General features: G+C 48.3%; 1 protein-coding gene across 2 annotated transcripts; it reads left to right on the plus strand.

Annotated features, from left to right (window-relative positions):
* The first annotated feature begins 128 nt into the window (after nucleotides 1–128).
* On the plus strand, nucleotides 129–17,036 carry LOC101943488 (E3 ubiquitin-protein ligase TRIM39-like). Of its 2 annotated transcripts, XM_042860837.2 has the most exons (8): nucleotides 5,175–5,307; nucleotides 7,544–7,701; nucleotides 8,725–8,811; nucleotides 10,277–10,507; nucleotides 11,649–11,671; nucleotides 12,765–12,880; nucleotides 13,936–13,968; nucleotides 16,423–17,036. In XM_042860837.2, the coding sequence occupies exons 2-8, from the start codon at nucleotides 7,585–7,587 to the stop codon at nucleotides 16,932–16,934; spliced, it is 1,119 nt and encodes a 372-aa protein (XP_042716771.2). In that variant the 5' UTR covers nucleotides 5,175–5,307; nucleotides 7,544–7,584; the 3' UTR covers nucleotides 16,935–17,036. The 2 variants fall into 2 exon arrangements, with proteins under 2 accessions (XP_005295137.2, XP_042716771.2); XM_005295080.5 differs by lacking the exon at nucleotides 7,544–7,701 and having other exon boundaries at nucleotides 129–5,307.
* Nucleotides 17,037–25,876: the final 8,840 nt, after the last annotated feature.

The raw sequence follows: 25,876 nt of genomic DNA on the forward strand, positions 1-25,876 counted from the left end.
TCACTCGTTTATAACAGGCACAACGCCCTCCTGGATTGCAGCCTTGAGACATACCTGTTAGCTGCACAGCCTCTAATAAAGAATAGTTCGTATAGGCCCAATTGAAGGACCATTCCAGAAGTGAGAATATTTGTACCTATGTTTGCAGTGTGGTTGTAGCCATGTCGGTCCCAGGATAGTAGAGGGACAAAGTGGGTGAGGTGATATTTCTCCCACCAACAGAAGTTGGTCCAATAAAAGGTACTACCTCACCCACCTTGTCTCTCCAATATTTGCAGCTCTCTTTTATCCGTCTCTCTGTGTAACACAAGTTGTTCATCATCTGGATGTTATCGAGTTCAGTTAATTCCACCTTTGGTTAGTTCCCTTCATTACTGCAGAAGACAATTGACTGTGTGTATTTGTTTAACTTGATTTTACAATTATTTATATACAAATGATATGATTCAGGCTGCCCGGGAGAGATTTATGGTCTGAACTATTCCTGGTGCTTCAGGAGACAAGGAAATTGTAGACATGGACTAATAGATATTTCATATCGACGTAGGGTATATCTACACTGCAGCGCGGGGTAGACAGACACATGCTAGCTCAGCTTGCGCTCGTGTGCTAAAAATAGTAGTCAGGGTAGCCCAGGATAAATCCGTGCAGACCCCTTGCGTGTGTACTGGGGTGACACGTCCAAACTGCCACCTGAGCTATCCCTGGCTGCTAAAGCTTACCCATGCTGGGAGGCACGTCCCAGCTGCAGTGTACATGTACCCATAGATTTTAACATCAGACGAACTCGTTATGAGCATTAAACTTGATCTCCTGCCTAGTACAGACCATGGTATTTCAATAGGTTAGTCTATTTCATTTTTCCATGGTGTCTCCAATGTTCTGCATCAAAATCAGAAACAAATACATTCAAATACAAAGCAACACGTGATACAAAATGAGCTAAACAGTCTCTCACCCCTTGGTCAGCCGTTCAAATCCAGCTTAGGCCAGTATGGAAGGGCAACAAAAATAATTAGGGGTATGGAACGGCTTCCGTATGAGACTGGGACTTTTCAGCTTGGAAAAGAGACAGCTAAAGGGAGATATGATCGCGGTCTATAAAATCATGACTGGTGTAGAGAAAGGAGATAAGGAAGTGTTGTTTACTCCTCATAACACAAGAACTAGGGGTCATCAAATGAAATTAATAGGCAGCCGGTTTAAAACAAACAAAAGGAAGTATTTCTTCACACAACGCACAGTCAACCGGTGGAACTCCTTGCCAGAGGATGTTGTGAAGGCCAAGACCATAACAGGATTCAAAAAAGAACTAGATAAATTCATGGAGGTTACGTCCATCAATGACTATTAGCCAGGATGGACAGGGAGGGTGTCCCTAGCCTCTGTTTGCCAGAAGCTGGGAATGAGCGCCAGGGGATGGATCACTTGATGATTAACTGCTCTGCTTATTCCCTCTGGGGCACCTGGCATTGGCCATCGTCGGGAGACAGGACACTGGGCTAGATGGACCTTTGGTCTGACCCAGTAGGGCCATTCTTATGTTCTTATGTTAAGGGAATTATTACTATGTGTAGCAACTCCTGGCTTGAAGGGGTTTACAGTTTGGTTCAGTGGCTCTCAGCACCCCCACTGTAACATCGTTCCAGCACCCCAGATGGTTGCTTAGGAGTTGCTATGTGAATCAGTGTTGCTACCTTGTATGATTCTGTTATAAATCTTGCAATATTTGGTGGTTTTTCTAGAGCTCCAGCTGCTGGAATCAAGAGAATAGGTGCAAATTGCAGTGTTCATTTTCTTTAAAGTAAGTTTCTAGCCCTCCTGAGTGCAGGGAAAACCTTGAAAACATGAAGCAAGTGTAACTTAAAAGCTCAGAAAACAGAAGACAAATAAAAAGGACTTAATTTTTAGACTCTGCCACAGACTTCCTGTGTGACCTTAGGAAAGTTACTTAGCCTCTCTGTGCCTCAGTTTCCTATCTGTAAAATGGGGATAATAGCACTGCCCTATCTCACCGATGTGTCATGAAGATAAATACATAAAAGATTGTGAAGCGCTTTGAGCTCTCCTGATGAAAAGTGCCATGGAAGAGACTGATTTAAAATATAATATTAATATAATAACTATCATGATTTTTTGGCACCTGACTCATGATTTCTGAATGCTTGGGATTGGCCACACTGTTTGATGGTCCCAGCCTAGATACGTTAGGTATGTAGCCACACTGGATAAGTAGATTAAACTAGGAGTGTGATCACCTCTTTCAGAAGCTGCTATGACGGGTCTCAATGTTAGGCATCAAAGTGGCATTGTGACATCTTGCGGTGATGGGACACAGCAAGAGGAAGAGAATGGGGACAAGAGGCAACATGCCTGAGGAAGCAGTTCGTGTCCAAAGGAGGCCTGAGCTGAAGGCTGGCTGTGTGGGGGTCCCAGGAGCACATGTGCAGTGCTCCGGGCCCCCACCCCAGAAAGGCTGTCACTCAGACAGGGCCCCAGCGAGTATTTGGCACTGATGCACAAACCAATTGAAGTGGAGGGAATAAAGGGACTTTTTCCACCCAGAAATGTTTTCTTCATTTTATGCAAGCTTCTGAATGTGGCTGTCCTTCCTTGGGGGCCTGAAGGATGGATGGAGGTGGTAGGAGGAGTGACTCCTTTTCCCCTCTTCTCCAGAGGAGCGGGAGCTGGCAGGTTGGTTTGGGTGGCAGGGGACAGATCTGTTGGAGGAGTCAGACACGGGTGGACTCTTTTTTTCCCTCTGATGGGTGCTGTGCTGCTGCTCAGTCTCTTGGCGGGAAGGCCGAGTACCCCGGAAACATCCCAGCTTCTCCTGCTGCAGGTTCCCAGGGAGGGTAGGAGCTGAGTTCCGCTAAGCCAGAGCCAAGGACATTTCCTTCTGCGCTTAGCGGGGGAGCTGCTGTCCCTCTGTTACTTGGACCCCTGTTTATCCACTGGGCTGAGCTGAGAGCTGGGCCGAGACCTGTAATCAAAACTAGCACAAGCCGGAGGAGTGGCCACCTGGACAGGGCCTGCAAGCTGGCAAGGCCCTCTCACCCACGGAGGTGTTCCTCCAGACAGGGCTAAGGCGGGGGAGACTTGTACCACCACTGCCTGTGCCAGTGCTAAACGGGATGTGCTAATATCAGAAATCTCCTCAGCCAACTCTTTCAGGGTTCTTGGGTCCAGGCCCACTGATTTAAAAATGCTTATCCCTAGGAGATGTTGTATAACATCCTCTTTGGTTACTAACAGACTGGAAAGTACTTCATCATCTTCATGTGACTGAGTACATCATCCTGCTCCTTTCCAAATATGGAACACAAATATTTATCCTTTTCTGCAGCACTATTAACAGTGTTACCATCTCCATCATGTAATGGGCCTATACCAGTGCTAGGATTTCTTTCATTTCTAACACATTTAGAAAACCTCCCGCTTATTACCCTTAGCCGTGCCAGCCATGGATTTTTCCCTGATGTCTTCAGCTTCCTTTATCAATTTTCTACACATCCTGAATTCTAATATATATTGATTGCTATCTATTTCCCCTTTTCCCATTTCTTATATATTGGTTTTTATTTCTAATTGCTGCCTTCACTTCATCACTGAACCAGATGCAGTTTCCTGCCTCAGCACAGAGTAGAGATCTTGTTTAAGACTGCTTTGCTCTTATATAGCACCTGCCTTCTCAGGATCTCAAGCTGCTTTGCAAACACTGATGTGTTATGCCCCTCAAATCTCTGTGAGGTTAGTCAGTATTTTCCCTGTTGTTTTTTTACAAAAAGGGGAAACTGAGGCAAAAAGCAGTGAGGTGACTTTCCCAAGACAAAGAGTGAGGTCAGAGGTTGGTGTAAAGCATAGGAGAAACATTTTCAAAAACTCCTAAGTGACATAAGTGAATAAATCCCATTATATTTTTGAAAATGGGACCTAGGGTACATCTAAAAGAACCCCTGGGAGCACGTCTTAGAGCCCATGTCAACTCGGGGCTCAAAATAACAGTGTAAATGTTCCTACTCGGGCTGAACCCCAGGCTTTGAGGGGGACAGTTTCAGAGCCCAGGCTCCAGCCGGAGCAGGAATGTCTACACTGCTATTTGTAACCCCCTAGCACAAGCCTGAGTCAATTGACCCACGTTCTGGGATTGGCAGCCATGGGAGGGGTTTTTGCAGTGGAGATGTACCCTTAGGCACCTAAGTCACTTAGGCACTTTTGAAAATGTTACCATAGATCTGCTGATTTTGAGTCCTTAATCCCAAGCGAATCCTTCATCTAAACTGACAGGCCTGCAACGCTCCCGTTTTCTGCACAAGAACATTTCCCTGGCTCCTGGGGAAGGGTATAGGTGTGTGTGTGTCTTTCCTCCGGGCACCAGTATTGACTCTCCAGGACAATGATACTCAGGCCGAGGCTCGAGAGCTGCAAGTGGCTCTTTAATGCGTCTCCTGTGACTCTTTGCAGCACATGATATTAAAACCCTGTGATTTAATTATTAACCAATCAGGATGCTTTTACTATTTCATTAACCAATTATGTTATTAACTTGCACTAAGTTATTAACATATTTGCTGTCAGAATTATATACAGAAACTAAATAGTTCCCCTGCCAGACTGTTTAAATATGACTATAGAGCACTATAATAAATGAAACCATGAATTCACACGACCGTGACTCTTTTGGGTAATGTTGATTGCGAATCTGGCTCCTGAACTACTGAGATCTGAGTATCACTGCTCTAGGGTGTGATTTAGGAGCTTGCAGGGCAAAGGACTTTCTGGGCACAATGCCAGGGGAGGAGGGAATCCACACCCACTCCTGTCAAACCCATTGCTGAGCAGCCGAAAGTGAAACTCACTTTGCTTCTGTTTCCCGGAGAAAGAATCATGGCTCAGGCTGCCGTGAATCTGACTGAAGATCTGCAAAACGAAGCCACTTGTCCCATCTGCCTGGACTCTTTTAAAGACCCAGTGATCACAGAGTGCAGCCACAATTTCTGTAGGGCGTGCATCAGTGAGTACTGCAAGGAATCCCCGAGAAACCTCCCCTGTCCTCAGTGCAGGAAGACAATCCAGCCAAGGAACTTCAGGCCTAACAGGCAGCTGGCGAACATGGTAGAAATAGCTGTGCGGCTCGGGGTCGAAGCAGCAAAGAAAGCACAAGAGATTGTGTGCGAGGAGCACAAGGAATCTTTGAAACTCTTCTGCGAACAAGACCAGAGACCGATCTGTTTGGTGTGCAGGGAGTCCCAGGTGCACAGGGGTCACACGGCGGCTCCAATAGAGGAGGCAGCGCAGGCCTACAAGGTAGGAAATGCGACACTGTGTAATGTCTTTGAGGAGAACTCACTGCCCATCGTGCCCTATACCCCCCAGCGCCCCCCAGAACTCACTGCCCATCGTGCCCTATACCCCCCAGCGCCCCCTTCTCCCCCCGGGAACTCACTGCCCATCGTGCCCTATACCCCCCAGCTCCCCCTTTCCCCCCCCCCGGAACACACTGCCCATCGTGCCCTATACCCTCCAGCTCCCCCTTCCCCCCCCGGAACTCACTGCCCATTGTGCCCTATATCCCCCAGCGCCCCCCGGAACTCACTGCCCATCGTGCCCTATACCCTCCAGTGCCCCCCGGAACTCACTGCCCATCGTGCCCTATACCCCTAGCTCCTCCTTTCCCCCTCCCCGGGAACTCACTGCCCATCGTGCCCTATATCCCCCAGCGCCCCCCGGAACTCACTGCCCATCGTGCCCTATACCCCTAGCTCCTCCTTTCCCCCTCCCCGGGAACTCACTGCCCATCGTGCCCTATACCCCCAGCTCCCCCTTCCCCCCCCGGAACACACTGCCCATCGTGCCCTATACCCCCCAGCGCCCCCCAGAACTCACTGCCCATCGTGCCCTATACCCCCCAGCTCCCCCTTTCCCCCCCCGGAACACACTGCCCATCGTGCCCTATACCCCCCAGCACCCCCCGGAACTCACTGCCCATCGTGCCCTATACCCCTAGCTCCTCCTTTCCCCCTCCCCGGGAACTCACTGCCCATCGTGCCCTATACCCCCAGCTCTCCCTTCCTCCCCGCCCCGGAACTCACTGCCCATCGTGCCGTATACCCCCCCAGCGCCCCCCGGAACACACTGCCCATCGTGCCCTATACCCCCCAGCTCCCCCTTCCCCCCCCGGAACACACTGCCTATCGTGCCCTATACCCCCCAGCGCCCCCCGGAACTCACTGCCCATCGTGCCCTATACCCCCCAGCTCCCCCTTTCCCCCCCGGAACTCACTGCCCATCGTGCCCTATATCCCCCAGCGCCCCCCGGAACTCACTGCCCATCGTGCCCTATACCCCCTAGCGCCCCCCAGAACTCACTGCCCATCGTGCCCTATACCCCCCAGCTCCCCTTCCCCCCACGGAACTCACTGCCCATCGTGCCCTATACCCCCCAGCGCCCCCCGGAACTCACTGCCCATCCTGCCCTATACCCCCCAGCTCCCCCTTTCCCCCCCCCAGAACTCACTGCCCATCGTGCCCTATACCCCCCAGTGCCCCCTTCCCCCCCCCGGAACTCACTGCCCATCGTGCTCTATACCCCCCAGTGCCCCCTTCTCCCCCCGGGAACTCACTGCCCATCGTGCCCTATACCCCCCAGTGCCCCCTTCCCCCCCCCGGAACTCACTGCCCATCGTGCCCTATACCCCTCAGCTCCCACCTCCCCCCTGGAATACACGGCCCATTGTGCCCTATACCCACCGGTTCCTCCTCCCCCCCCCCGGGACACACTGCCCATCGTGACCTATACCCCCCCCAGCTCGCCCTTACACCCCCCCCCCCCCCGGAAGTCACTGCCCATCGTGCCCTATACCCCCCAGCTCCTCCTTCCCCCCTCCCGGAACTCACTGTCCATCGTGCCCTACCCCCCTCAGCTCCCTCTTCCCCCCCCGGAACTCACTGCCCATCGTGCCCTATACCCCTCAGCTCCCAGCTCCCCCCTGGAATACACGGCCATCGTGCCCTATACCCACCGGCTCCTCCTCCCCGCCCCCAGGGACACACTGCCCATCGTGACCTATACCCCTCCAGCCCCCCACTCTCCCTGGAACTCACTGCCCATCCTGCCCTATATCCCCAGCTCCCCCCTCCCCCACAGGGACACACTGCCTGTCCTGCTGAGAAGCCAGAGGAGAGCTCAGCACAGAAACGAACGCTGTATGAGCAGCCCAATTTGGGTCTGGCTCGCTAATCCTGCGGCTGGTCTTCCAATCCCTTCTCGCTCAGGTTCTGGCTCAAGTCTTATACTCATTGTGCCTCTTCTTGGACTGGTTTGTAAACTGTAAATGCTGGTTGTACTGGTGGAGTGCTGCAGGGTGAGAAGTGCTATCGACACGTGTGTGTAATTTAGGGAAATTCACAAACAAAACCTTTGTTAGGGTTTGTAAGGGTGACTGTGTATTTCAGTGGAATTTACCTACCACTCAGAAAATGAATATGAGAGCTAGGGATTGTTGTTCGTTTATTGTGATTTTATTTATTATACTCTCAATAGGGTTCTTCTACCTCAAAAACTCAGAAGTAACTAGTCGAAGCATGAAGACGCTTCATTCATGCCACATATTCCTTCTTCACTTGCAGTCACCCCATGCAAGTTACACTGTAACTAGTCTTCAAACATTCACAACAAAAAGGATAACAATAGATAACATTGTAAGTGTTTATTATCTGGAGAATTCAAACTTTAGTAACTGCCCATTACATTTTTTTAAACATCTCCTACTGACGCTTGCAAATCTCCACCAGACTAAAAGTATAACTGAGAGTATAATGAATTTTACATGCCAATAACTCTATTGACCCATTTTATTAATGTAAAAACAAGTTTCAGAGTATAAGCATAAGCTTTCGTGGGCTACAGTCCACTTCTTCGGATGCATAGAATGGAACATATATCTGGAATTGATATGCAAACTAGATACAATCATCTTAGGCTTGAATAGAGACTGGGAATGGCTGAGCCATTACAAACATTGAATCTATCTCCCCTTGTAAGTATTCTCACACTTCTTATCAAACTGTCTGTACTGAGCTACCTTGATTATCACTTCAAAAGTTTTTTTTGTTTTCCTCTTACTTAATTGGCCTCTCAGAGTTGGTAAGACAACTCCCACCTTTTCATGCTCTCTGTATGTGTATATATATCTCCTCAATATATGTTCCATTCTATGCATCCGAAGAAGTGTGCTGTAGCCCACAAAAGCTTATGCTCGAATAAATTTGTTAGTCTCTAAGGTGCCACAAGTACTCCTGTTTTTTTTCTTTTTTTGTAAAAACAAGTGTTTATGTCTTTTCAAACCCCTCCCCGCTAACTCAGCCCCCACATAGCAGAAGGCACTTCTCGGTAAGATCCACAAAACATCTTTGGGGTTCCCATATCACAACATTTTAGAAATATTATTGGCCAAAAAGTTAGGATTTTTTTCAACAAATAAACTAAAGATTCAGTCACAATAACTTGAAAACTCTTTGAGTTGTTTGGCTTCTTTTGGGGGACATTAGAGGAAGGCTTGAAAACTGGATTTATAATGGGGAGCTGGCCTTAACTATCGAGCTGCTACTGTCACTCCATAAGGGAGCTTTGCAAATGTGTAGAGCTGACGTAACCACACATAATACTGCTGTATACTGTGTAAAATAAAACATGGAAATCACCCAATCCATATTTCTTTCCAGGAAAAACTTCAGAGCAATTTGTGTTTCTTACAAAAAGAGAGAGAAGAATTTGAACCGTATGGAGAAGAGAAAAGCGACGAACTGCTGGTATCTACCTACCTATCTACCTACCTGTTTATATGGGCCTCATCGCAGCAGTACTAGAGCACCCACCGGCTGTTCGCATGACAAGTGGGTTCGCACCATGCCATTGACAACACCGCCACTACCCTGCAGTTTCAAACAGTTCACTAGGGAACTATCGGGCAGGGTCACAGGGCCAGTTAACGCACAGCAGGCTGGTTGGTTTACACCTGAGCTTGCCGTGCAGTAACTCGCCATATAGAGACGGCCTTAGTAACATGGCAGTAATTTGGGCATGGTTTGCACTTGGCTGTTGCATGAGCAGACAGTGCGGACTACACCCCCTCGTGAGTAACATGCCCCTCTGTCTGGGACCCATAGAGCTGGCAGAACTATTCATTGCAAACAGTATTGGTTACAGCTGTATTCTCGTTCTGGTTAGCAGATCACTTCCCAACTAATCTTGATCTTCTACTAATGTATCTGTTATTCCCTTCCTCCTCTCCCACTGTCTCCATATCCCTTTTAACCTCCACTTTCTATTGCTACTGCTGGTTCTCCTTTACCCTCACTGCCCTCCTTCCCCCCCCAAATCTACATCTCCTCTCCACTGCTTCTGCCTCGCCTCTGGTGACATCTGCCCTAACCCGGGTCCTCCCTCCATCCCCACACTCCCCGCCTCCCACCCCCATCCCCGTCACCACCTCTGTCCCTCTGGATCCTCTCTTCCAATCTCAGCCCCCATTCACAACCTCCCTCTTTTCCTTCTCTTGTTCTCCCTGGAAGGCTCACTCCATCTCCAAAAAGGTCGGTTTGCTATGACCTCTTCATCTCCTGGCACCCACATAAAATCAGATGTCCCTTCTGACACGGCTTCAATAGACGCTTTCCCCAATGGTGGCCTCCTCTACTGACAACCACTGACCCCCCCTCCCCCCTCAATGCCTCCCTGGCCACCTTCTTTGACTTCGAGTCCTGGCTCTTCCTCTCTTCACAATCCCACCCTCACCCTTGGGGACTTCAGCTTCCATACTGATGTCCAGCCCAACCTCTTAGCTTCCTCCTCCTCTTCTCCTTTGACCTTCATCCCTATTTTGGATCTCCTTTTTGACAAATGGCCACTCACTTGACCTTGTCTTCTCTAAACACTGCTTCCTCCTTAACCTCTCAGCTCCATTTCTTCTGTCCTGCCACCACCTCATCTCCTTCAACAACACGCACCAGGTCCTCTTGTCATCTCCAGTGGCTTCTCTACCACTCTTCCTGCTGTCTTCTCCACTGGCTCAGTTATGATTTACTCCACTTCTCAATCTCCTATCCCCTAGACTCTTTTGTCCTTCGTTCTCACTGTAAGAACAGTTGGTTATTCTTCCAACCCCCAACTCTGTCTCACCTGCCACATCCACACACACAAGGATTTATGGAGAGTGAAAAGATTCCACCTGTAATACCGACATGCCCCTCCCCTCTTTATATCTGTTCCCTGCAGAGACAGACAGAATCGGAGAGACGGAAGATTCTGTTGGAATTTGAGCAGTTGCATGAGTTTCTGAGTGAACAACAGTGCCTTCTTCTGGCGCAGCTGGAAGTGATAGATGAGGAGATTTTAAAGAGGCGGAATGAATATGTCACCAAAGTGTCAGAGAAAACGTTACTACTCAACGAATTGATCAGCGAGATACAAAGGAAATGTTCCCAGCCGGCGACAGAATTCCTTAAGGTGAGGCGGCACTGTACATACCCTGTGACCCTGTGCAAAGAGGAAAGACTCCTGAGCTATTGAACCCCAGCTCTGGGATACTGGAGTCCAGGACTCAGAGCTCACGGTATAACTGAAATACTGACTCTAAGGCTGAAACACTGAACTCTACAGTGTCAGTGCATCTCTGGATTATATGTAAACAGAGGCAGCGTTTCTTCCTCTGAATGATCTTGAATAGAAATGGAGAAAAATTACCCATGAGAAGAAACTCCAAACAGTCTCTGGGGCTTCAGAAAGTACCTGGTGTCCAAAGGGTTAATGTTTAACTATTTAATTCCCACCTGGGATGTCACCTGGGAACTGGCTCATTTCCTGGGTTCAGAGAAAGCCAGTAGGTCGCTAGGTAGACAGGCATGAAGGGAAGATTTCTGGCTGCTGGGAGATGGGTCAGGTCAGGACTTGTAGGAGGAACCAATCCCATCCTTAGGGGAAGTTCCCTGGCCTTCACTTCCAACCAGACCAGGGACACAGAGCACTTCGGTATCTGAGGCTGACTGTGGAGAAGAATTGGGAAGGGGCCCAGAGGGGCTGCATGCAGGGAGGTGGCATCAACGGTGTCATGACTGGAAGAGAGGGGAGCGCAAGGCTTCTGTGCCTCTTGATGTATGAGGCGGGGGAAGAGGTGGGTGGTCCTACAGCACTTGCCGCAAGAGGCTGGAACAGTTGGAGGAGTCTTATCTTGATGAGATGGGAAGAGGCAGGGAAAGAGGGGCTATGGAGATGAGAATATGAGGGAGCCATCCTTGGGAATCAAATAAAGCCTCCCTTTTGCTTCTGACTTTGGTGCCAATCCTGCAGTGAAACTCATGCAGACAGACCCCTTCACCTTCATAGAGCCTCACTGATGAGCAGGCATCTGCCCACGTGGAGTCAACTGTAGGATGGGGGCCTAAGTTACCAGAAATCTAATGTTCCCCATTGTGGAGACCTGCAGATGGGACTCAAACTGCAAACACAGATTCATCCCCCTAGCAGAAAACATGCTGGGCTGGATTCACCAGCATAGCCCCATTGACTTGCCCTGGTATAGCGGGGAGCCGCATTCGACCCTCCTTTCTTGTGGCACGTGAACTGAGCATCTGTTTTCTTTCCCTTCTAGGACGTTGGCAGCACCTTGAGCAGGTACCTTCTGGGCTCATTCCCGCTCTCCCTCCCACCATAGTGTGCTCAGAAAAGTCTTGGAAACAGTAATGAAGACCCCACTTCCCAGCATGCAGCAGCTGTGGGATGTTTTGTATTTAATATATCGGTCACTTGTACAAAGGGGCTGGGTTTTGGTTGCCAGGGGAATGGTACTTTGATAAAAACTCCACTTTTTTTGTTTTGTTTTACATTGTTAAAATAATACTAAATGGCTCCTCTGCATTTGGTGAGACCGAGCGGTGTCAGGCCAGTCCCCTACAGCCAGTTGAAGTCAGTGAGAGTTGTGGCTGATCAGCAGCTCTGAAAAATCAGGCTTTCAGCCTCTAAGTACCTTTCTTTCTCCTTGTGTAAAATGAGGTGTTAACTCCCCACTGGACAGGGCACTAAACCAGGCATTGGGAGAGCCGAGTTCTAGTCCTAGCTCTGCTACTGACCTTCTGGGTGACCTTCCTCTCCCTGTGCTTTTGTCTAGTTAGACTCTAAACCCTTCAGGAAAGGGATTCTCTCTTGCTGTGAGTTTGTGCTGCTTCCAACCCAAAGGGGCCCTGATTTTATCTGGACACCTCTGTAATCTGAATAACGATAATGGTTCAAAGGGGGGTAGTAAGATTCTCGTTTGTACTTGCTCACCAGTATAATTGCTGCCCTTCCTATTTCTATAATTGCCATGCGGATTAGATGAACTTGTCCCTGTTAGGGTGTTGATGGGGCTCAGAAGGCTGAGGTCCTTATTCTTTCTGGGCGGATGGAAAGTTTGGGATTAGACAGCTAGGAGAACGCGCTTCAGAGTGTGTCTACACTACAAGCGCTGCTGCAGGACTGCTGGAGCATAGACACTAAGTAAAGCAACGGAAGAGGGTTTCCATCACTGTAGTAAATTCAGCCCCTCACGAGGCGGTAGCGAGGTTGACAGAAGAATTCTTCCATCAATCTCACTGCATCCACAGTGGGGGATAGGTCAACCTAACTGCATTGCACAGGGCATGAAATTTTTCACAGCCCTGAGTGATGAAGATAGGTTGACCTAAGTTTTAGGTGTAGACCAGACCTCAGGATATGTGTGTTTTCCTAGGTGCGAGTGTGTGAAGGTCCCAACTCCACAGCCCGTTTCTCCCGTGCTGAAGAAGAGAGTCAGCGACTTCTCTGAAAATAATCACCTTGTAATGGGAGTGCTGGCCATGTTCAAAGGTAAAACAAAGTGACCTTGTGGGTGATGTCTCCAGTCCTGTCTCCCCAGGGACCCATTGTGTCTCTCTTCTACCCCATTCTCTGGTTCATGGTGCCCCTTACACTTGCTTGCCCCTTGCTCCTTTGCCTCTGTCCCCCTCCCCCATCTCACTCTTTCTCATCTGTTTTTTGTCATTTATGGGTCCCCACCACGTCTCTCACTGGACCTTAGTTTTCTTCCTCACCACTCCTGAACCATCTTCAGCTACAAAAACTCTGCCAGCTGATTCCTTGTGCAGAAGTGTGTCTGCCCTTGGTTCTACTCTGTCATGCCTTGTTGGCACCTATGAGTCTCCGTCCGCTCCTGAGTTCTGTGAAGTCTCACTGCAGCCAGTGCAAAGGGTTCCGGGAACTGAATGTGTTTGCTGTATATGAAGGGGCAGAGAGGGGTATCCACAATTTTGGGAGGTGATATAACAGAGCACTCAGTGGGAGCTGGGAGAAAGGGAGCCATGGGGTGTACTTGTGGGTGGTGGGAGGAGGGTTGTTCCAAATTTTGGCTTCCGTCCCCTCTAACTAGAGACAATCATGCTACTACCACAGTGCTACAAAGACCAGGAGGAAAAGACACACACACACACACACACACAAGGAGCCTACTAGGGATTGTTGCACCAGCCAGAGTGACCATGGGTGATGGCATCACGCCAGGCACCAGGTAGCGAAGTTCCAAAATCTGGCTCAGTCCAGCAAATCCATGAATCTCTGGGGTGGCCCCACAGGTGGCCCCAGGTAGGGTCATGACATGTGCCCCTTTGCATATCTCTGGAAAGTTAGAGAACCCGGTGTGCTGGGGTGATTTTGTCCCTCCTGGTGACATGGCTGAAGGGTGTGCAATGCCCTTGTTGGATATGATGAACGACTGACGGGAGGCCAGATCGGTGTGAGATTGTGACATTTTGCACAAATTCAAACCACTTTATACTCAGGATTTGGTGCTGACAGCACATCTGGAATAGTGCTATGAGAACTGGTGTGCATGAGATCTCATCCCTGTCTCATTTTTCTTCATCTAGAGAATCTGCGAGCTCAGCTGGATAAAGAAAAAGGTACGTTTCTGTCACTCCTGGGAACAAATAAGAGGCGAAGGTTTTCTAAAATGAGGCGCTAGAATGGTACTTACTTCTCCATTGCAGAGATGGGCGTAGGCCACAATGTCTGGATGTGGATTTAGAACGCAGCGAATGGGGAGAACTCAGATCTCGGTTGTGATTAGGCCTGTTATAGAAATACATGCCCAGCATTGTCCGGTGACAACGGTAAAGAATCCCAGAAAGTTGCTGTTCTAACACTGAACAGGGAATGTTATTCAGAACAGTATAAGCTCTAAAGCTACACCGTCCCTCTCTCCTTCTCCCTTCTGACTCAGATTCAGCAAGGTATTAAACACAGGTAACTTTAACAGGACTAGGTAGGTGGTTGAAGTTACGCACGTTCTTAAGCAATTTGTTGAACTGGGCTCTTAAAGAAACAGCTCACATATCCTCACAGGCACTTTTGGACTGGGATCCAGATTCGTAATGTACACAAAGTTGAAGGGTGCTCTGATCCACAATTTTGGTTCAGACCATCTCTGCTCCCTCTGGATTTTCTGGGAGAAGAGGCAACTGAAACCAAAGAGAGGTTTTCACCATTAGAAGAGATTGTCTCCAACAGCTGTATGAACCCCTGAAGACATGCAGGTGCCATCCTGTGACTGTGTTAGTTGTTGCTGGAGTGGTGGTTTAAAAGGAGGGGCCGAGGAACTGTAAGTGTAATGAAAAGTACGAAATAGGACTGAGGTGACAGGGCTGGACTAGATAAACATAAGATGGCCAAGTGATGGCAGCCCAATGAGAAGGTGGTCACTACTTTATAGAAACTACCTCGGAGTTAGCGGCAGCTGAGTTTTATTAAGACTGACTGTAAGCCCTGTGGGCTTTAGCGCACGCTGCTAACCTGAGGTAGAAGCTCAGTTGCTATGTCTTCACTGCTATTGTAACCCATGAGCTCACGCAGGTTAGCTAACCCAAGTTAAGAACAGACCTTCTTTTGTCATCCTAAGAACTGTTACCTTTGCTGACTCCTTAGTATTTAGGCCCTGTCCACAGTAGAACTGAAACCGCTGTAGCATGAACGGTGTTTTTTAAACATGATGTTCTACCATCTTCTCCTAAACCAGAGTAGATAAGGATCTACATACCCCATAGAGTCTATGTAGAGGTGTATACTAGCCCAGTTAGAAATAGAAATAGGCCTGATCTGGATATGCAACACCTTTACATTCAAAAATGTTTGGAACCAGAGGTTTGGTTAAGGCCATGACAGCAACAGGAGACAGCCCCAGAATTTAGATCTAGGTTGGGATTTTGAACATCTCCCTCCATTACCACCTCAAAAACGCCAGGGATACAGGCATATCCCTGCTTATAAAAATCCCTGTCCACGCTGGTCAAGGAAATGGTGCTTCTCTCCAGAAAAGCATAGCCCAGAAAGTCACTGGGGAACTCACTGCCCCTGTGTCTCTTCCACTGCCATGCCAGGGTTGAAACAGAAATTGAGATGAGTCCCACGTGCATCTGGGCTATGGGGTAACAAGTAGAATCCAAAGTGGACTGGAAATGGTCCAATATACGATCAGCCGAAGCTATAGCCAATTGCATTCATGGGGTTAAATCCATGGGGCAAAACTCCCATTAGTTTCAGTGGGTCCAGGATTTCATCCATGTGGTTTTATTTATGGGTGGCAGATATAAGAGGCCAGGGGAGGCTAAGCCTCCCCAAACAGGATTCAGTGCACCTCCCTCTGGAGGTGGCCTGCCGTCTTTGGAGCACCGCCACCGCCGAAAGAGCACCTGGGCCATAACCCCACTCGTGCTCCGCCCCGAGGCTCCACTCCCACTTGTCCTCTTCCCCTGTTGCCCCACCCACGCTGCTTCTCTTCCTGACCTTGCCCCGCCTCTTCCTCCCGAGGTCCCGCCCTCACTCCACCTCTTCCCACGAGGCCCCGCCAATTGTGCCTCTCCGCCCCCTTCCCCGAGGCCCCGCCCGCCACTCCTCAGCAGGCAGGGGAGGCCTCAGGGGAGGGGGCGAAGAGGCAGGAGCAGGCAGGGATCTCAGGGGAGGGGGCCGAGTGGGAGCGGGGCCTGGGGCAAAGGGAGGTGGAGTGTTGGTGGGGCCTCAGGGGGAGGAGGCTGAGCAGGGACCGGCCTTGGGGTGGAGCAGGGGGCGGGGCCGTGGTCTGGGCATCGGTGGCCCCTCCCATTTCCAGCACTCACACCCTAGCCTCCCCAAATGCATGAGTCACATGCTGCCCATGGTTTTTATTCCTGATTTAGCTCCAGTGGAAGGAGTCTTTCCTGTTCTTGGCTTAGACCATGAATATTCCTCCTGCCTTCCCCACTCCATTTAATTCTGGAGGAAGGAGATTCACCGATTTGCTCCAGAGCTGACCTAGAAATGGGTTCTGCCTCTCTCTGATTGTGTCTGTGTCTCTCTCTCTCTGTATCTGCATCATTCTCTAGTCAACGTGACTCTGGATCCGGAAACAGCAAATCCCCACCTCATCCTGTCAGAGGATGGGAAAAGCGTGAGACTCGGAGCGGGGCGGCTGGATGTGCCTGCCAATCCCAAGAGGTTCATGTCGAGCCCCTGTGTCCTGGGCTCTGAGGGATTCACAACAGGGAGACACTATTGGGAGCTGGAGGTCGGAGATGGGGATGGCTGGGCTGTGGGGGCTGCCAGAGAGTCTGTGGAGAGAAACAGGCCATCAACACTTCAGACGAAAGGGATTTGGGCTGTACGTCTGGGCTGGGATCATCAATACGCAGCTCTCACTTTCCCCCCGACCCCTCTCTCACTTGACGAGAAGCCCAGGAAGATTCGAGTTCACTTGGACTACGAAGAGGGGCAAGTGACCTTTTACAATGCAGAGAACATGGCCCAAATCTTCAATTTCTCTGCCTCTTTCAATGAGAAAATCTTCCCTTACTTTTGGCTCTGGTCCCCAGAAGCATGCATCCAGATGTGCCCCTGATGGTATCAAGTTTCTTACAGTGTCTCTCACATGAGAACTCCTGCACACTTGGCTGCAGCTGGAGAAAGAGAGGATTCATTAAAATAACGCTAGCTAATCAAACGCTCGGAAATGATCTGCTTTTATTTCTCATTGCAGTAAGTTCCTCTGCACTCGTTACCCATAGCCTTGGGCTGGATCATCTCCTTTGTGTATTGCCATAAAACTGTGGTGTCTACTGGATGTTCTCTACTGCCCCTTTAAGTGTCTCTGCCAGGTTTTCACCACAAACTTCATAGCTTCACTCTGCTAGCACACTTATGTCAGTCCGGGGTGTGATGAGGTGTAATTTGTGACCCACATAGCTGTGCTGGCAAAAGCCCGTCGTGTAACTGCAGCTATACTTTCAAATGTGCACTTTTCCCACTATAGGTAAGGCTAAGATGATGTCACGGTTATTTTTAGTAAAAGACACGGACAGGTCTTGGGCAATAAATAAAAATTTACAGAATCCCATGACCTGTCCCAGACTTTCATTAAAAATAACTGTGACAACAGGGGACTGAGCCGGAGCCCTGCTGCAGGAGAGGAGGGATGGAGGTCCAGCACCCACCGCCACTGCGGCTGACAGCTCTGGGGTCCCCCCAGTAGTGAAAGCTGCATGGCCCCCACCCCCTGTGGCAGCTGAGAGCTCCAGTGGCCCCCTGTAGCAGCTGAAAGTTGCAGGGGCCCGTGATGGCTGACAGTTCCAGCCCCGCCATCCCACGGTGGAAACAGAAAATGTCATGGATTCTGTGACTTCCATGACCTAATCTTAGCTTTAACTATAGGTTATGTCGCTTGGAAGGGCTACAGTCATCTATGCCAACCAAGGCACAGTTTTACCAGTATAAGCTGTCCATACTAGGAGCGCTTTGCTGGTATAAGACACCAGTATTCTTACGCCAGCAAAGCCTTCCAAGTGGGAGCCTGGCCTAAGAGCTCTGCCTTTTTGCAGTGACAGCAGCCATTTTGTCCCTAGAATTGCTGCAGCCTGTTACAAGAGAGAGACAAACTTAATTCCTACTGCGAGGGGGTTGCAAATGCTGTTTCTAGGGCACTCTGTGGGTTCTGAGCCTTCATGTTTTACATCTATTTGAGACGTTGGGCAAGTTACCTGCAACAATGGTTTTTCTAAAAAAAAGGTTAAGAAAAACAAAAAATTAACAGAGTTCTAAAGGGAGTGAATAAAAATCCCTTCCCTTCTGAATTAATCATCTTTCCTTTCCTTTCCTTTCCTTTCCTTTCTTTAGTATCATAAATCTTGTAGTTCTCCAGTCAGCCATAGAGTCTCCCAGGGTAAAGACCTACATTTCTGATGTAGAAGAAAACTTTGCTGGCCCACTATATACATCATAAAGATGCACAATCAAAAGGGCACAAGCCCAGTATTTTTTCTTTGCATGGAAGGAGTTAAAGTAAGGTGTGCTAAGTCAGTGGTACTTCAATGACAGGAATGGTGGATTTAAAAAAAAAAAAAGGGTAAGTAATTGTTGGTGTGAATTTTCTAGTCTGGATTGCGCTCCATCCAGACTTATTCAAGCCTGTTTTAATTCTGACTTCCTAAATGGTCATTTTGAATAGTGTGTAAGGGATGAGGGTGTAGGTGGTTTGGCCTAACAGTCACAGCTGGGCTGGTTTTCACAAATCAAGAACAGCCATGAGGTAGTGATCAGTGAGCAGGGATCAGAGTAATCCCTAGAGCCGGGCTCAATAGGTAAGAGTCAGGCCGGAGTCGGAGATCAGAGATAGTTACTAGACTGGAATCAGAAGGGTTAGGGGCAGAAAATGGAGATCAGCAGGCGAGGTCAGGTCAAGAGTCACAGCAATCCAGAAGTCTGCATGGTGGCCCAGACAACTTCCTGGGGCAGTCCCCAGGGTTAAATAGTGAGCATGGGCCAATCAGAAGGCCACAGGGTGCTGTCACTCTGGTCCTTTTGGGCAGTACTTCCTGCTGCACTTAATCTGCACAGTGCTTCTTGGATATAATGCTGCATGGCCTCCCAGTGGCGATGTGGGAACATCAGCTGTCCCAGGTTCTAGTCCCATGGATCCTCACATAATGATTCAGCAGGTGGTACTCCCTCCTTGGGGACAGTACTGAAGCAATGGCCTAGCGGGTGCTGTCCTTTGGATAAAGTGAGGTCCTGATTAACGGTGGTCATTAAAGATCCCTTGGCATGGTTTGCAGGTGTATGGGTGCCAGCAGTGGTGTTGTGGCAAACTTTCAGTTGGAGTAATTACATCTTCCCTAACTCCCATAGGCACTTAGGCCAGGTCTACACTACAGACTTATATCGGTATAACTACGTCACTCAGGGGTGTGAAAAATCCACACCTCTGAGCAACGTAATCATACTGACCTAACCCGCGTGTAGACAACACTACGTCAGCGGGAGAGCGTCGCCCATCAACATAACTACCGCCTCTTGTGGAAGTGGAGTAACTACACCAACGGGAGAAGCTCTAATGTCGGCATAGGAGCGTCTTCACCTAAGTGCTACAGTGGTGCAGCTGCATCGGTCCAGCTGTGCCGATGAAGGGTTTTCAGTGTAGATCTGCCCTTAGCTATCTTGGCAATGGGTACCTTCGAAATGTCTGAGAGTGAGTTCAAATTCTCCTTGCAGTTTCAGTTAGAGCAGTGGTTCTCAACCAGGACTCCCTGCGGGGTCGCGAGCAGGTTTTAGGGGGTCCTCCAAGCATGGTCAACATTAGACTCGCTGGGGCCCAGGTCAGAAAGCCAAAGCCCCACTGCCTGGGGCTGAAGCCTGGGGCTCTGAGCCCCGCCACCTGGAGCTGAAGCCAAAGGCTGAGCAACTTAGCTTCGCAGGGGCCCCTGAGGCATGGGGCACCAGGCAGTTGCTACCCCATAACGCCAGCCCTGGCTTTTATATGAGAAAACCAGTTGTTGTGGCCTAGGTGGGCCGTGGAGTTTTTATAGCATGTTGAGGGGGCCTCAGAAAGAAAAAGGTTAAGAACCGCTGAGTTAGAGAACAGTGAAATAGCTGCCACAAGATACTCCATCCCCAGAGTGTCTCTCTACATCCATCGGGGGAGAAGGAATAAGAGAGTCACATGAGACTAAGGTGGTTTAGTAAATTAATTATGGGGGGAAATTTTTGGCTACTGCAAAGATGACACCAATATTGTACGTAAAGGTCATTCTGCTGGGAGCCTGGGTGTCTCAGGGAACTGATAATGGACATGGTACTCTTCAGCCTCCATGTCACTGGCTTGAATCACAACTGCATCAGTAACGTCACCCGCTGATGGCTGTTTGGTGGCCTATGCAAAATGAGTTGATGGGCCAAATATCAGTGGACCAGCTTCCATCAGAGTTGGCTCTAAAGGCGAAGGACTAGAGGAAGGAGAGTCTAGTGGCTAAGATGCAAACTGGAGACCTGAGTTCAGTACTCTGCTCGGCGACAAATTTCCTTTTGGGCAAGTCACTCAGTGCCCCATCTGAAAACAGGCCTAATGGTACTTCCCTACTTCCCCGGGGGAGTTATGAGGATAAATATGTTAAAGATTATGAAGTGCTAAGATAACAGTGATGGGAGGCCAGATAAGTACATGCAATAGATAGAAAGACTCCATGAGGCACAGAGATGTAATTAGCCTTTCAATCCAAGATGTGGTCCCCTCAGGAGCAGGACTGAAGCATGTCAGCAGGGCGGGGATGAGGGGAAGTTGGCGGTGCTGCTGCCTGTGCTATGCACACAGATTGTCTGTCAGTTTCTAGGGTTGCTAATCTGGTTCCTTTCACAGGCCCCCAGTGCATACCCAATATTATTTTAGACCTCCCTCTCTCCTTCTCTGCTTATGCTTTTTAACTGGTTTGTAGCTATAGTAAAAAAAAAAAAAAAAAAAATCAAACTGTGCATCTGGAACTCGTCTGTCAGCCCTTTGAGATTGAAAATGCTTTGAACAAATCAAGCCACTTTCATTCAGTTCCCCATCAACTTGGTCATCAGTGACATGGGCCTGTGCCATCTGCAGAGGGCTGAGGCTGTATATCTAAAGGTCTATACTAGAAACTTACCTCGGTGTAACTACATCCCTCCAGGGTGTGAAAAATCCTTCCTCCTGAGCAACATAGTTATACCAACCTAACCCCCAGTGTACACAGCGCTACACCAGAGAATTCTCCTGCTGACATAGCTACCGCCTCTCGGGGAGGTGGATTAACTATCCCGACTGGAGACGCTTTTCTGTATTTCATTTCACAGACATGCCAAACCCGTGGGAAAAAACGCAGAAATTGGGCTTGTTTTTGGCTTAATTGGCTTGTGAGTTGCTTGTTGGCTAGTTTTTGGCTTGTTGCTTGTTGTAGCTTGTTGCTTCTTTTTTTTTTTTAATCGGCTCCTGGCAAGGGGGGGGCAAGCAGCGGCAAGCAGGGGCAAGGGGCAAGAGGGGCAAGGGGGGAGAGAGTCAGGGGTGCACAGCAGGCCCACCACAGCCCCAGGCTGCACGCCGGGGGGATCTAGTCACATAGAGTGTTGGGGTTCTCAGGGATTGGCTGGTTTTGGCCTTGTTTTGAAATGGGATTCGCTTGATTTCTGGCTTATTGTGAAAGTCGGGGTGTTTATTTACCTCATGAAAATTGGCAACTGTGTTTACTTTGTGTATTTTGTTTGAAAGTGCCATCTAGTGGCTGATGTCGGTAATTGTAGCTCTTGGATCACAAGGAAGTCATTGAGGAGGCTCGGCACCTTGCAGGCTCTGGCTTTATGCTCTAGCACAGGGGCTCTCAACCTTTCCAGGCCACCGTACCCCTTCCGGGAGTCGGATTTGTCTGGCCTACCCTCAACTTCACCTCACTTAAAAACTGCTTGCTTACAAAATAAGACATCAAAATACAAGTGTCACAGGACGTTCTTACTGAAAAGTTGCTGATCTCATTTTCACCATAAAATTATAAAATAAATCAATTGGAATATAAATATTGTGCTTACATTTCAGTGTATAGTGTATAGTGCAGTATAAACAAGTCACTGTCTGAATGAAATTTTAGTTTGTACTGACTTTGCTAGTGCTTTTTATGTTGTAAGACGAGGCAAATATCTATGACTTGATGTACTCCTGGGAAGACCTCTGTGTACCCCCTGAGAGCAGTGAGACTTTATCATGGGAAATTTTAAAAAATCACACCACTTATTGTACTGTACACCATTTACCGTGCAGAGTGATTGTGGTCACCATAGTAAGACTGGAATGAGAGCATGACAGGAATCAGACAGCCCACGCTGATGATCATTGATCGCGAGACTTTGGGCATTTGTTTTCCCCCTGCTTAGGTACATAGACGTCCAAGAAAGTCATGGGCTTTCCCAGCCTAGTTAGGACCTGGGCCATGATGGACTGTGCAGTGTAAGGCACCTGGCTCTTCATGACCCCAGTCATTTAGCCCGTTAGGTGGAAAATAAGTCCTGTTTGTCCAGGTATCGAAAGACAGTGGTTCAGGTCTTGGATTTCTCAGTCATGGATGCAAAAGAGAACCAACTGGACAGACACACAGGGACAGACACCCACACACTAAAGCCACAATTCCAGAAACATAACACAAGAACTAGGGGTTACCTGATTAAATTAAGCAGCAGGTTTAAAACTAACAAAAGGAAGTACTTCTTCACACAACACACAGCAGCCTATAGAACTTGTTGCCAGGGGTTGTTGTGAAGGCCAAAAGTATAACCAAGTTAAAAGATATAGATAAGTTCATGGAAGGTAGATCCATCAATGGCTAGTAGCCAAGTTGGTCAGGGATGCAACGCCATGCTCTGGGTGTCCCTAAACCTCCAACAGCCAGAAGCTGGGACTGGACAATGGGGATGAATCACTCAAAATTGCCCTGTTCTGTTCATTCCCACTGAAGACCTGGTACTCACCACTGTCAGAGACAGGATACTGAGCTACATGGACCATTGGTCTGTTCTTATGTTCTTATACATATAGTCAAGAAAGAAAGAAAGAAAGAAAGAAAGAAAGAAAGAAAGAAAGAAAGAAAGAAAGAAAAGGAATGTTCTGGTCATTGAAGTTATGAATGGAAACAGAGTGACTGTCTATTAACTCATTGGAGCAGGTGGCCAAACAGGTGAGATGTCTTAAAAACAAATTTCTCCAGGAGTTTAGAACATAGCAGCAACCTAAGAGTTAAAAAATCCTCTCACCCACCAAAGGAGTTCAGTCTGAGGGTATGTTATCCCATTTACAAGGAGACAAGGTTGCGCTCTGATGCCCTGTGTCCCAAGGATGTATGGGACATCCCCTGTGCAGTGTTTATAGCCCAGGAATGACTGGACATACACAGAGATACTTGTGTCCAGTGTTTGCTTTATTGTCTACAGCTCTTGGGAGCAGGCTGGGTGTGGTCGGGAGGAAGCCTATCTTGAGTTAGGGATTGGGCAATAGGAACAATATTTTCTACCCTCTCATCATTAATACAGCATCCTACGTGTGCTCCTCGACATTGTAAAAGGTGTACATAAACTTCCGTGGAGGGATCCCTGAGCACTGAAGCTGGTCGCAGGGTCTGCAGGTGCCTAGGGCTGACCCCATCAACAGACCTCGTCCCCACCCTCAACCCCCTCTCCAGGGGAGTTTTCCTGGGCCTGCACATGTCATGGCCAGCTCCTCTGTGAGCCTTTCAGGTGCACAGCCAGGTTGGACTGTTGAAGCTCCACAAGCACTGGATGCACTGGAAGGGCCTCTCTCCCATGTGATCCCTCTGGTGCATGGTGAGGATGGACAGGATGGTGAAGTTCCTCTTCCATGTGATGCACTTGTAGACCTGCTCCCTGCTGTGCATTCCCTGGGGCATGGTCAGGTTGGAGAGTTTGCCAACATGCCGCTGGCTCATAGCATGCTCTCACCTTTGTGCGTATGCGTACATTGGTGCACAGTGAGGTAGGACTGCCGTTAAAGCATTTCTGACACTGGGCACACTGTCAGGGCCTCTCCCCCATGTGGATCCACATGCACAGGTTGAGTTTTGGGTACTTTGGTTGCCCTTCATGCCCTCGTTGCACTGATATGGCCTCTGGCCACTGTTCATTCATTGATGGGTCCTGAGGTCAAACAATGTGTTGAAGCTGCTCTCGCACACCTTGCACAGAGCAACCAGTCACCCATGTGAATGCACATGTGCACAGTGAGATTCGACTGCTATCAGAAGCTCTCCTTACATCGTGTGGAAGTGTAGCTCATCTCTAGCTGGGCAGGGTTCAGAAGCACCAGTCCTGGCAGTTCTCCCTGCAGTCAGAACAGTAGGAGAGTTTCCAGATATGTTGCTCCCATATGGGTTCGGCCTGTCCACATGTTCCCTACCTGCACTTGATCTCTGGCTGTCATTCCAGGAATTACCATATAAAATGGGGGGCGGGGAGAGAGGCATAAATAGCATACAGCTTAACTTTTGTAAGTGCATTAGAACCCAAGGGGTGAGGGTACACAGATTGCTGATAGCCAACTTTGGTTCCTTCTCCCCTCCTATTCCCTGCAAGCTGCACTGAGTTTGGTGCAGGTCAGAATCAGGACCAACATTTTCCACTCCTTACGTGCAATGACTTTTTTTTTTTTTTAGGTGCTGATCATTTTCCTTTAGCAAATGTTTCCCGAAGGCAGGTGCCACACTGCACTCGTTTATTGTTCTGGCAAAGGTCTGACTTTGATCAGAAATTACATAGAAAACTTAACAGCTGTGGATGTGGGCTCCCAGTCCAAAAGCCCAAGCGCACACTTTCATTAGTGAACAGTGTTTGTATTGTACATCATCATCAGTGAGGTGTGATGCTATGGCAGAAGTATCACAAGCTCCCAATGTGCTTCTCCGATTCATGGGCGCCAGCCTCAACGCTCCCTTACACTATTGCCAACCCCAAATGTTTAAAAATCATGAGTCAGGTGTCCAAAACCCAGGAGATTAAAAAAATAATAATAATACGTGGGCTCTTTTTATTCCAGTGTTTTAGCCTTTAGTTATGTACTTGAGTCACATTTTGAGGCTTTTCTCTGTAACCAGGAGGGCTAACAATATACTGTCAGTTTTTAATTAAAGCACAGATAAAAACTAAGTATGATTATATTAGTCTAACTTTATCACATGCCTCCAGGAGCTGGGGCTTTAAAGAAAAACACCAAATGGCGTGAGACTTGTGCATAGGTCCTGGAACTAGGGGCGCTGCTGCACTTTGTAGCCTGATTTAGGGTGTACTGATAATATTAATATGGATAATATGGGAATTTAATTTATTTATTTTATTTTATTTTATAATAATATTAATAATTATTAATAATATTAATTAGTACGGGTTTAGGCTCCCCAATCTGTTTGATCAGAAGATAAAAGTTCTTGTCCTGAATCAGGCTTCACAGAATTTATAAAGGACCCTCAGGGGTATGACAGGAAGCTGACACTGAGACAAAAAGAACAGGAGTACTTGTGGCACCTTAGAGAATAACAAATTTATTACAGCATAAGCTTTCGTGGACTACAGCCCACTTCTTCGGATGCATATAGAATGGAACATATACTGAGGAGATATATATACACACATACAGAGAGCATGAACAGGTGGGAGTTGTCTTACCAACTCTGAGAGGCCAATTAAGTAAGAGAAAAAAACTTTTGAAGTGATAATCAAGCTAGCCTAGTACAGACAGTTTGATAAGAAGTGTGAGAATACTTACAAGGGGAGATAGATTCAATGTTTGTAATGGCTCAGCCATTCCCAGTCCTTATTCAATCCTGAGTTGATTGTATCTAATTTGAATCTATCTCCCCTTGTAAGTGTTCATGCTTTCTTTTTGCGGATACAGACTAACACGGTTGCTACTCTGAAACCTTACACTGAGACAGATATAGTCTTAAAGACTTTTTATTAAAATTAATAATAGTAAGTAAATGGTAAAATACCCAGAGTTAC

Source organism: Chrysemys picta, chromosome 2, assembly GCF_011386835.1.
Source record: "Chrysemys picta bellii isolate R12L10 chromosome 2, ASM1138683v2, whole genome shotgun sequence".
Lineage (NCBI taxonomy): Eukaryota > Metazoa > Chordata > Testudines > Emydidae > Chrysemys > Chrysemys picta.

What these genes read in the sequence shown, in the direction of transcription:
- LOC101943488 (XM_005295080.5), top strand. Translation starts at nt 4,888, where the DNA reads ATGGCTCAGGCTGCCGTGAATCTGACTGAAGATCTGCAAAACGAAGCC. An exon ending in AGGCAGCGCAGGCCTACAAG is followed by an intron (nt 5,308 to 8,724) that starts GTAGGAAATGCG and finishes ATTTCTTTCCAG; the next exon opens with GAAAAACTTCAGAGCAATTT. An exon ending in GTTGGCAGCACCTTGAGCAG is followed by an intron (nt 11,672 to 12,764) that starts GTACCTTCTGGG and finishes GTGTTTTCCTAG; the next exon opens with GTGCGAGTGTGTGAAGGTCC.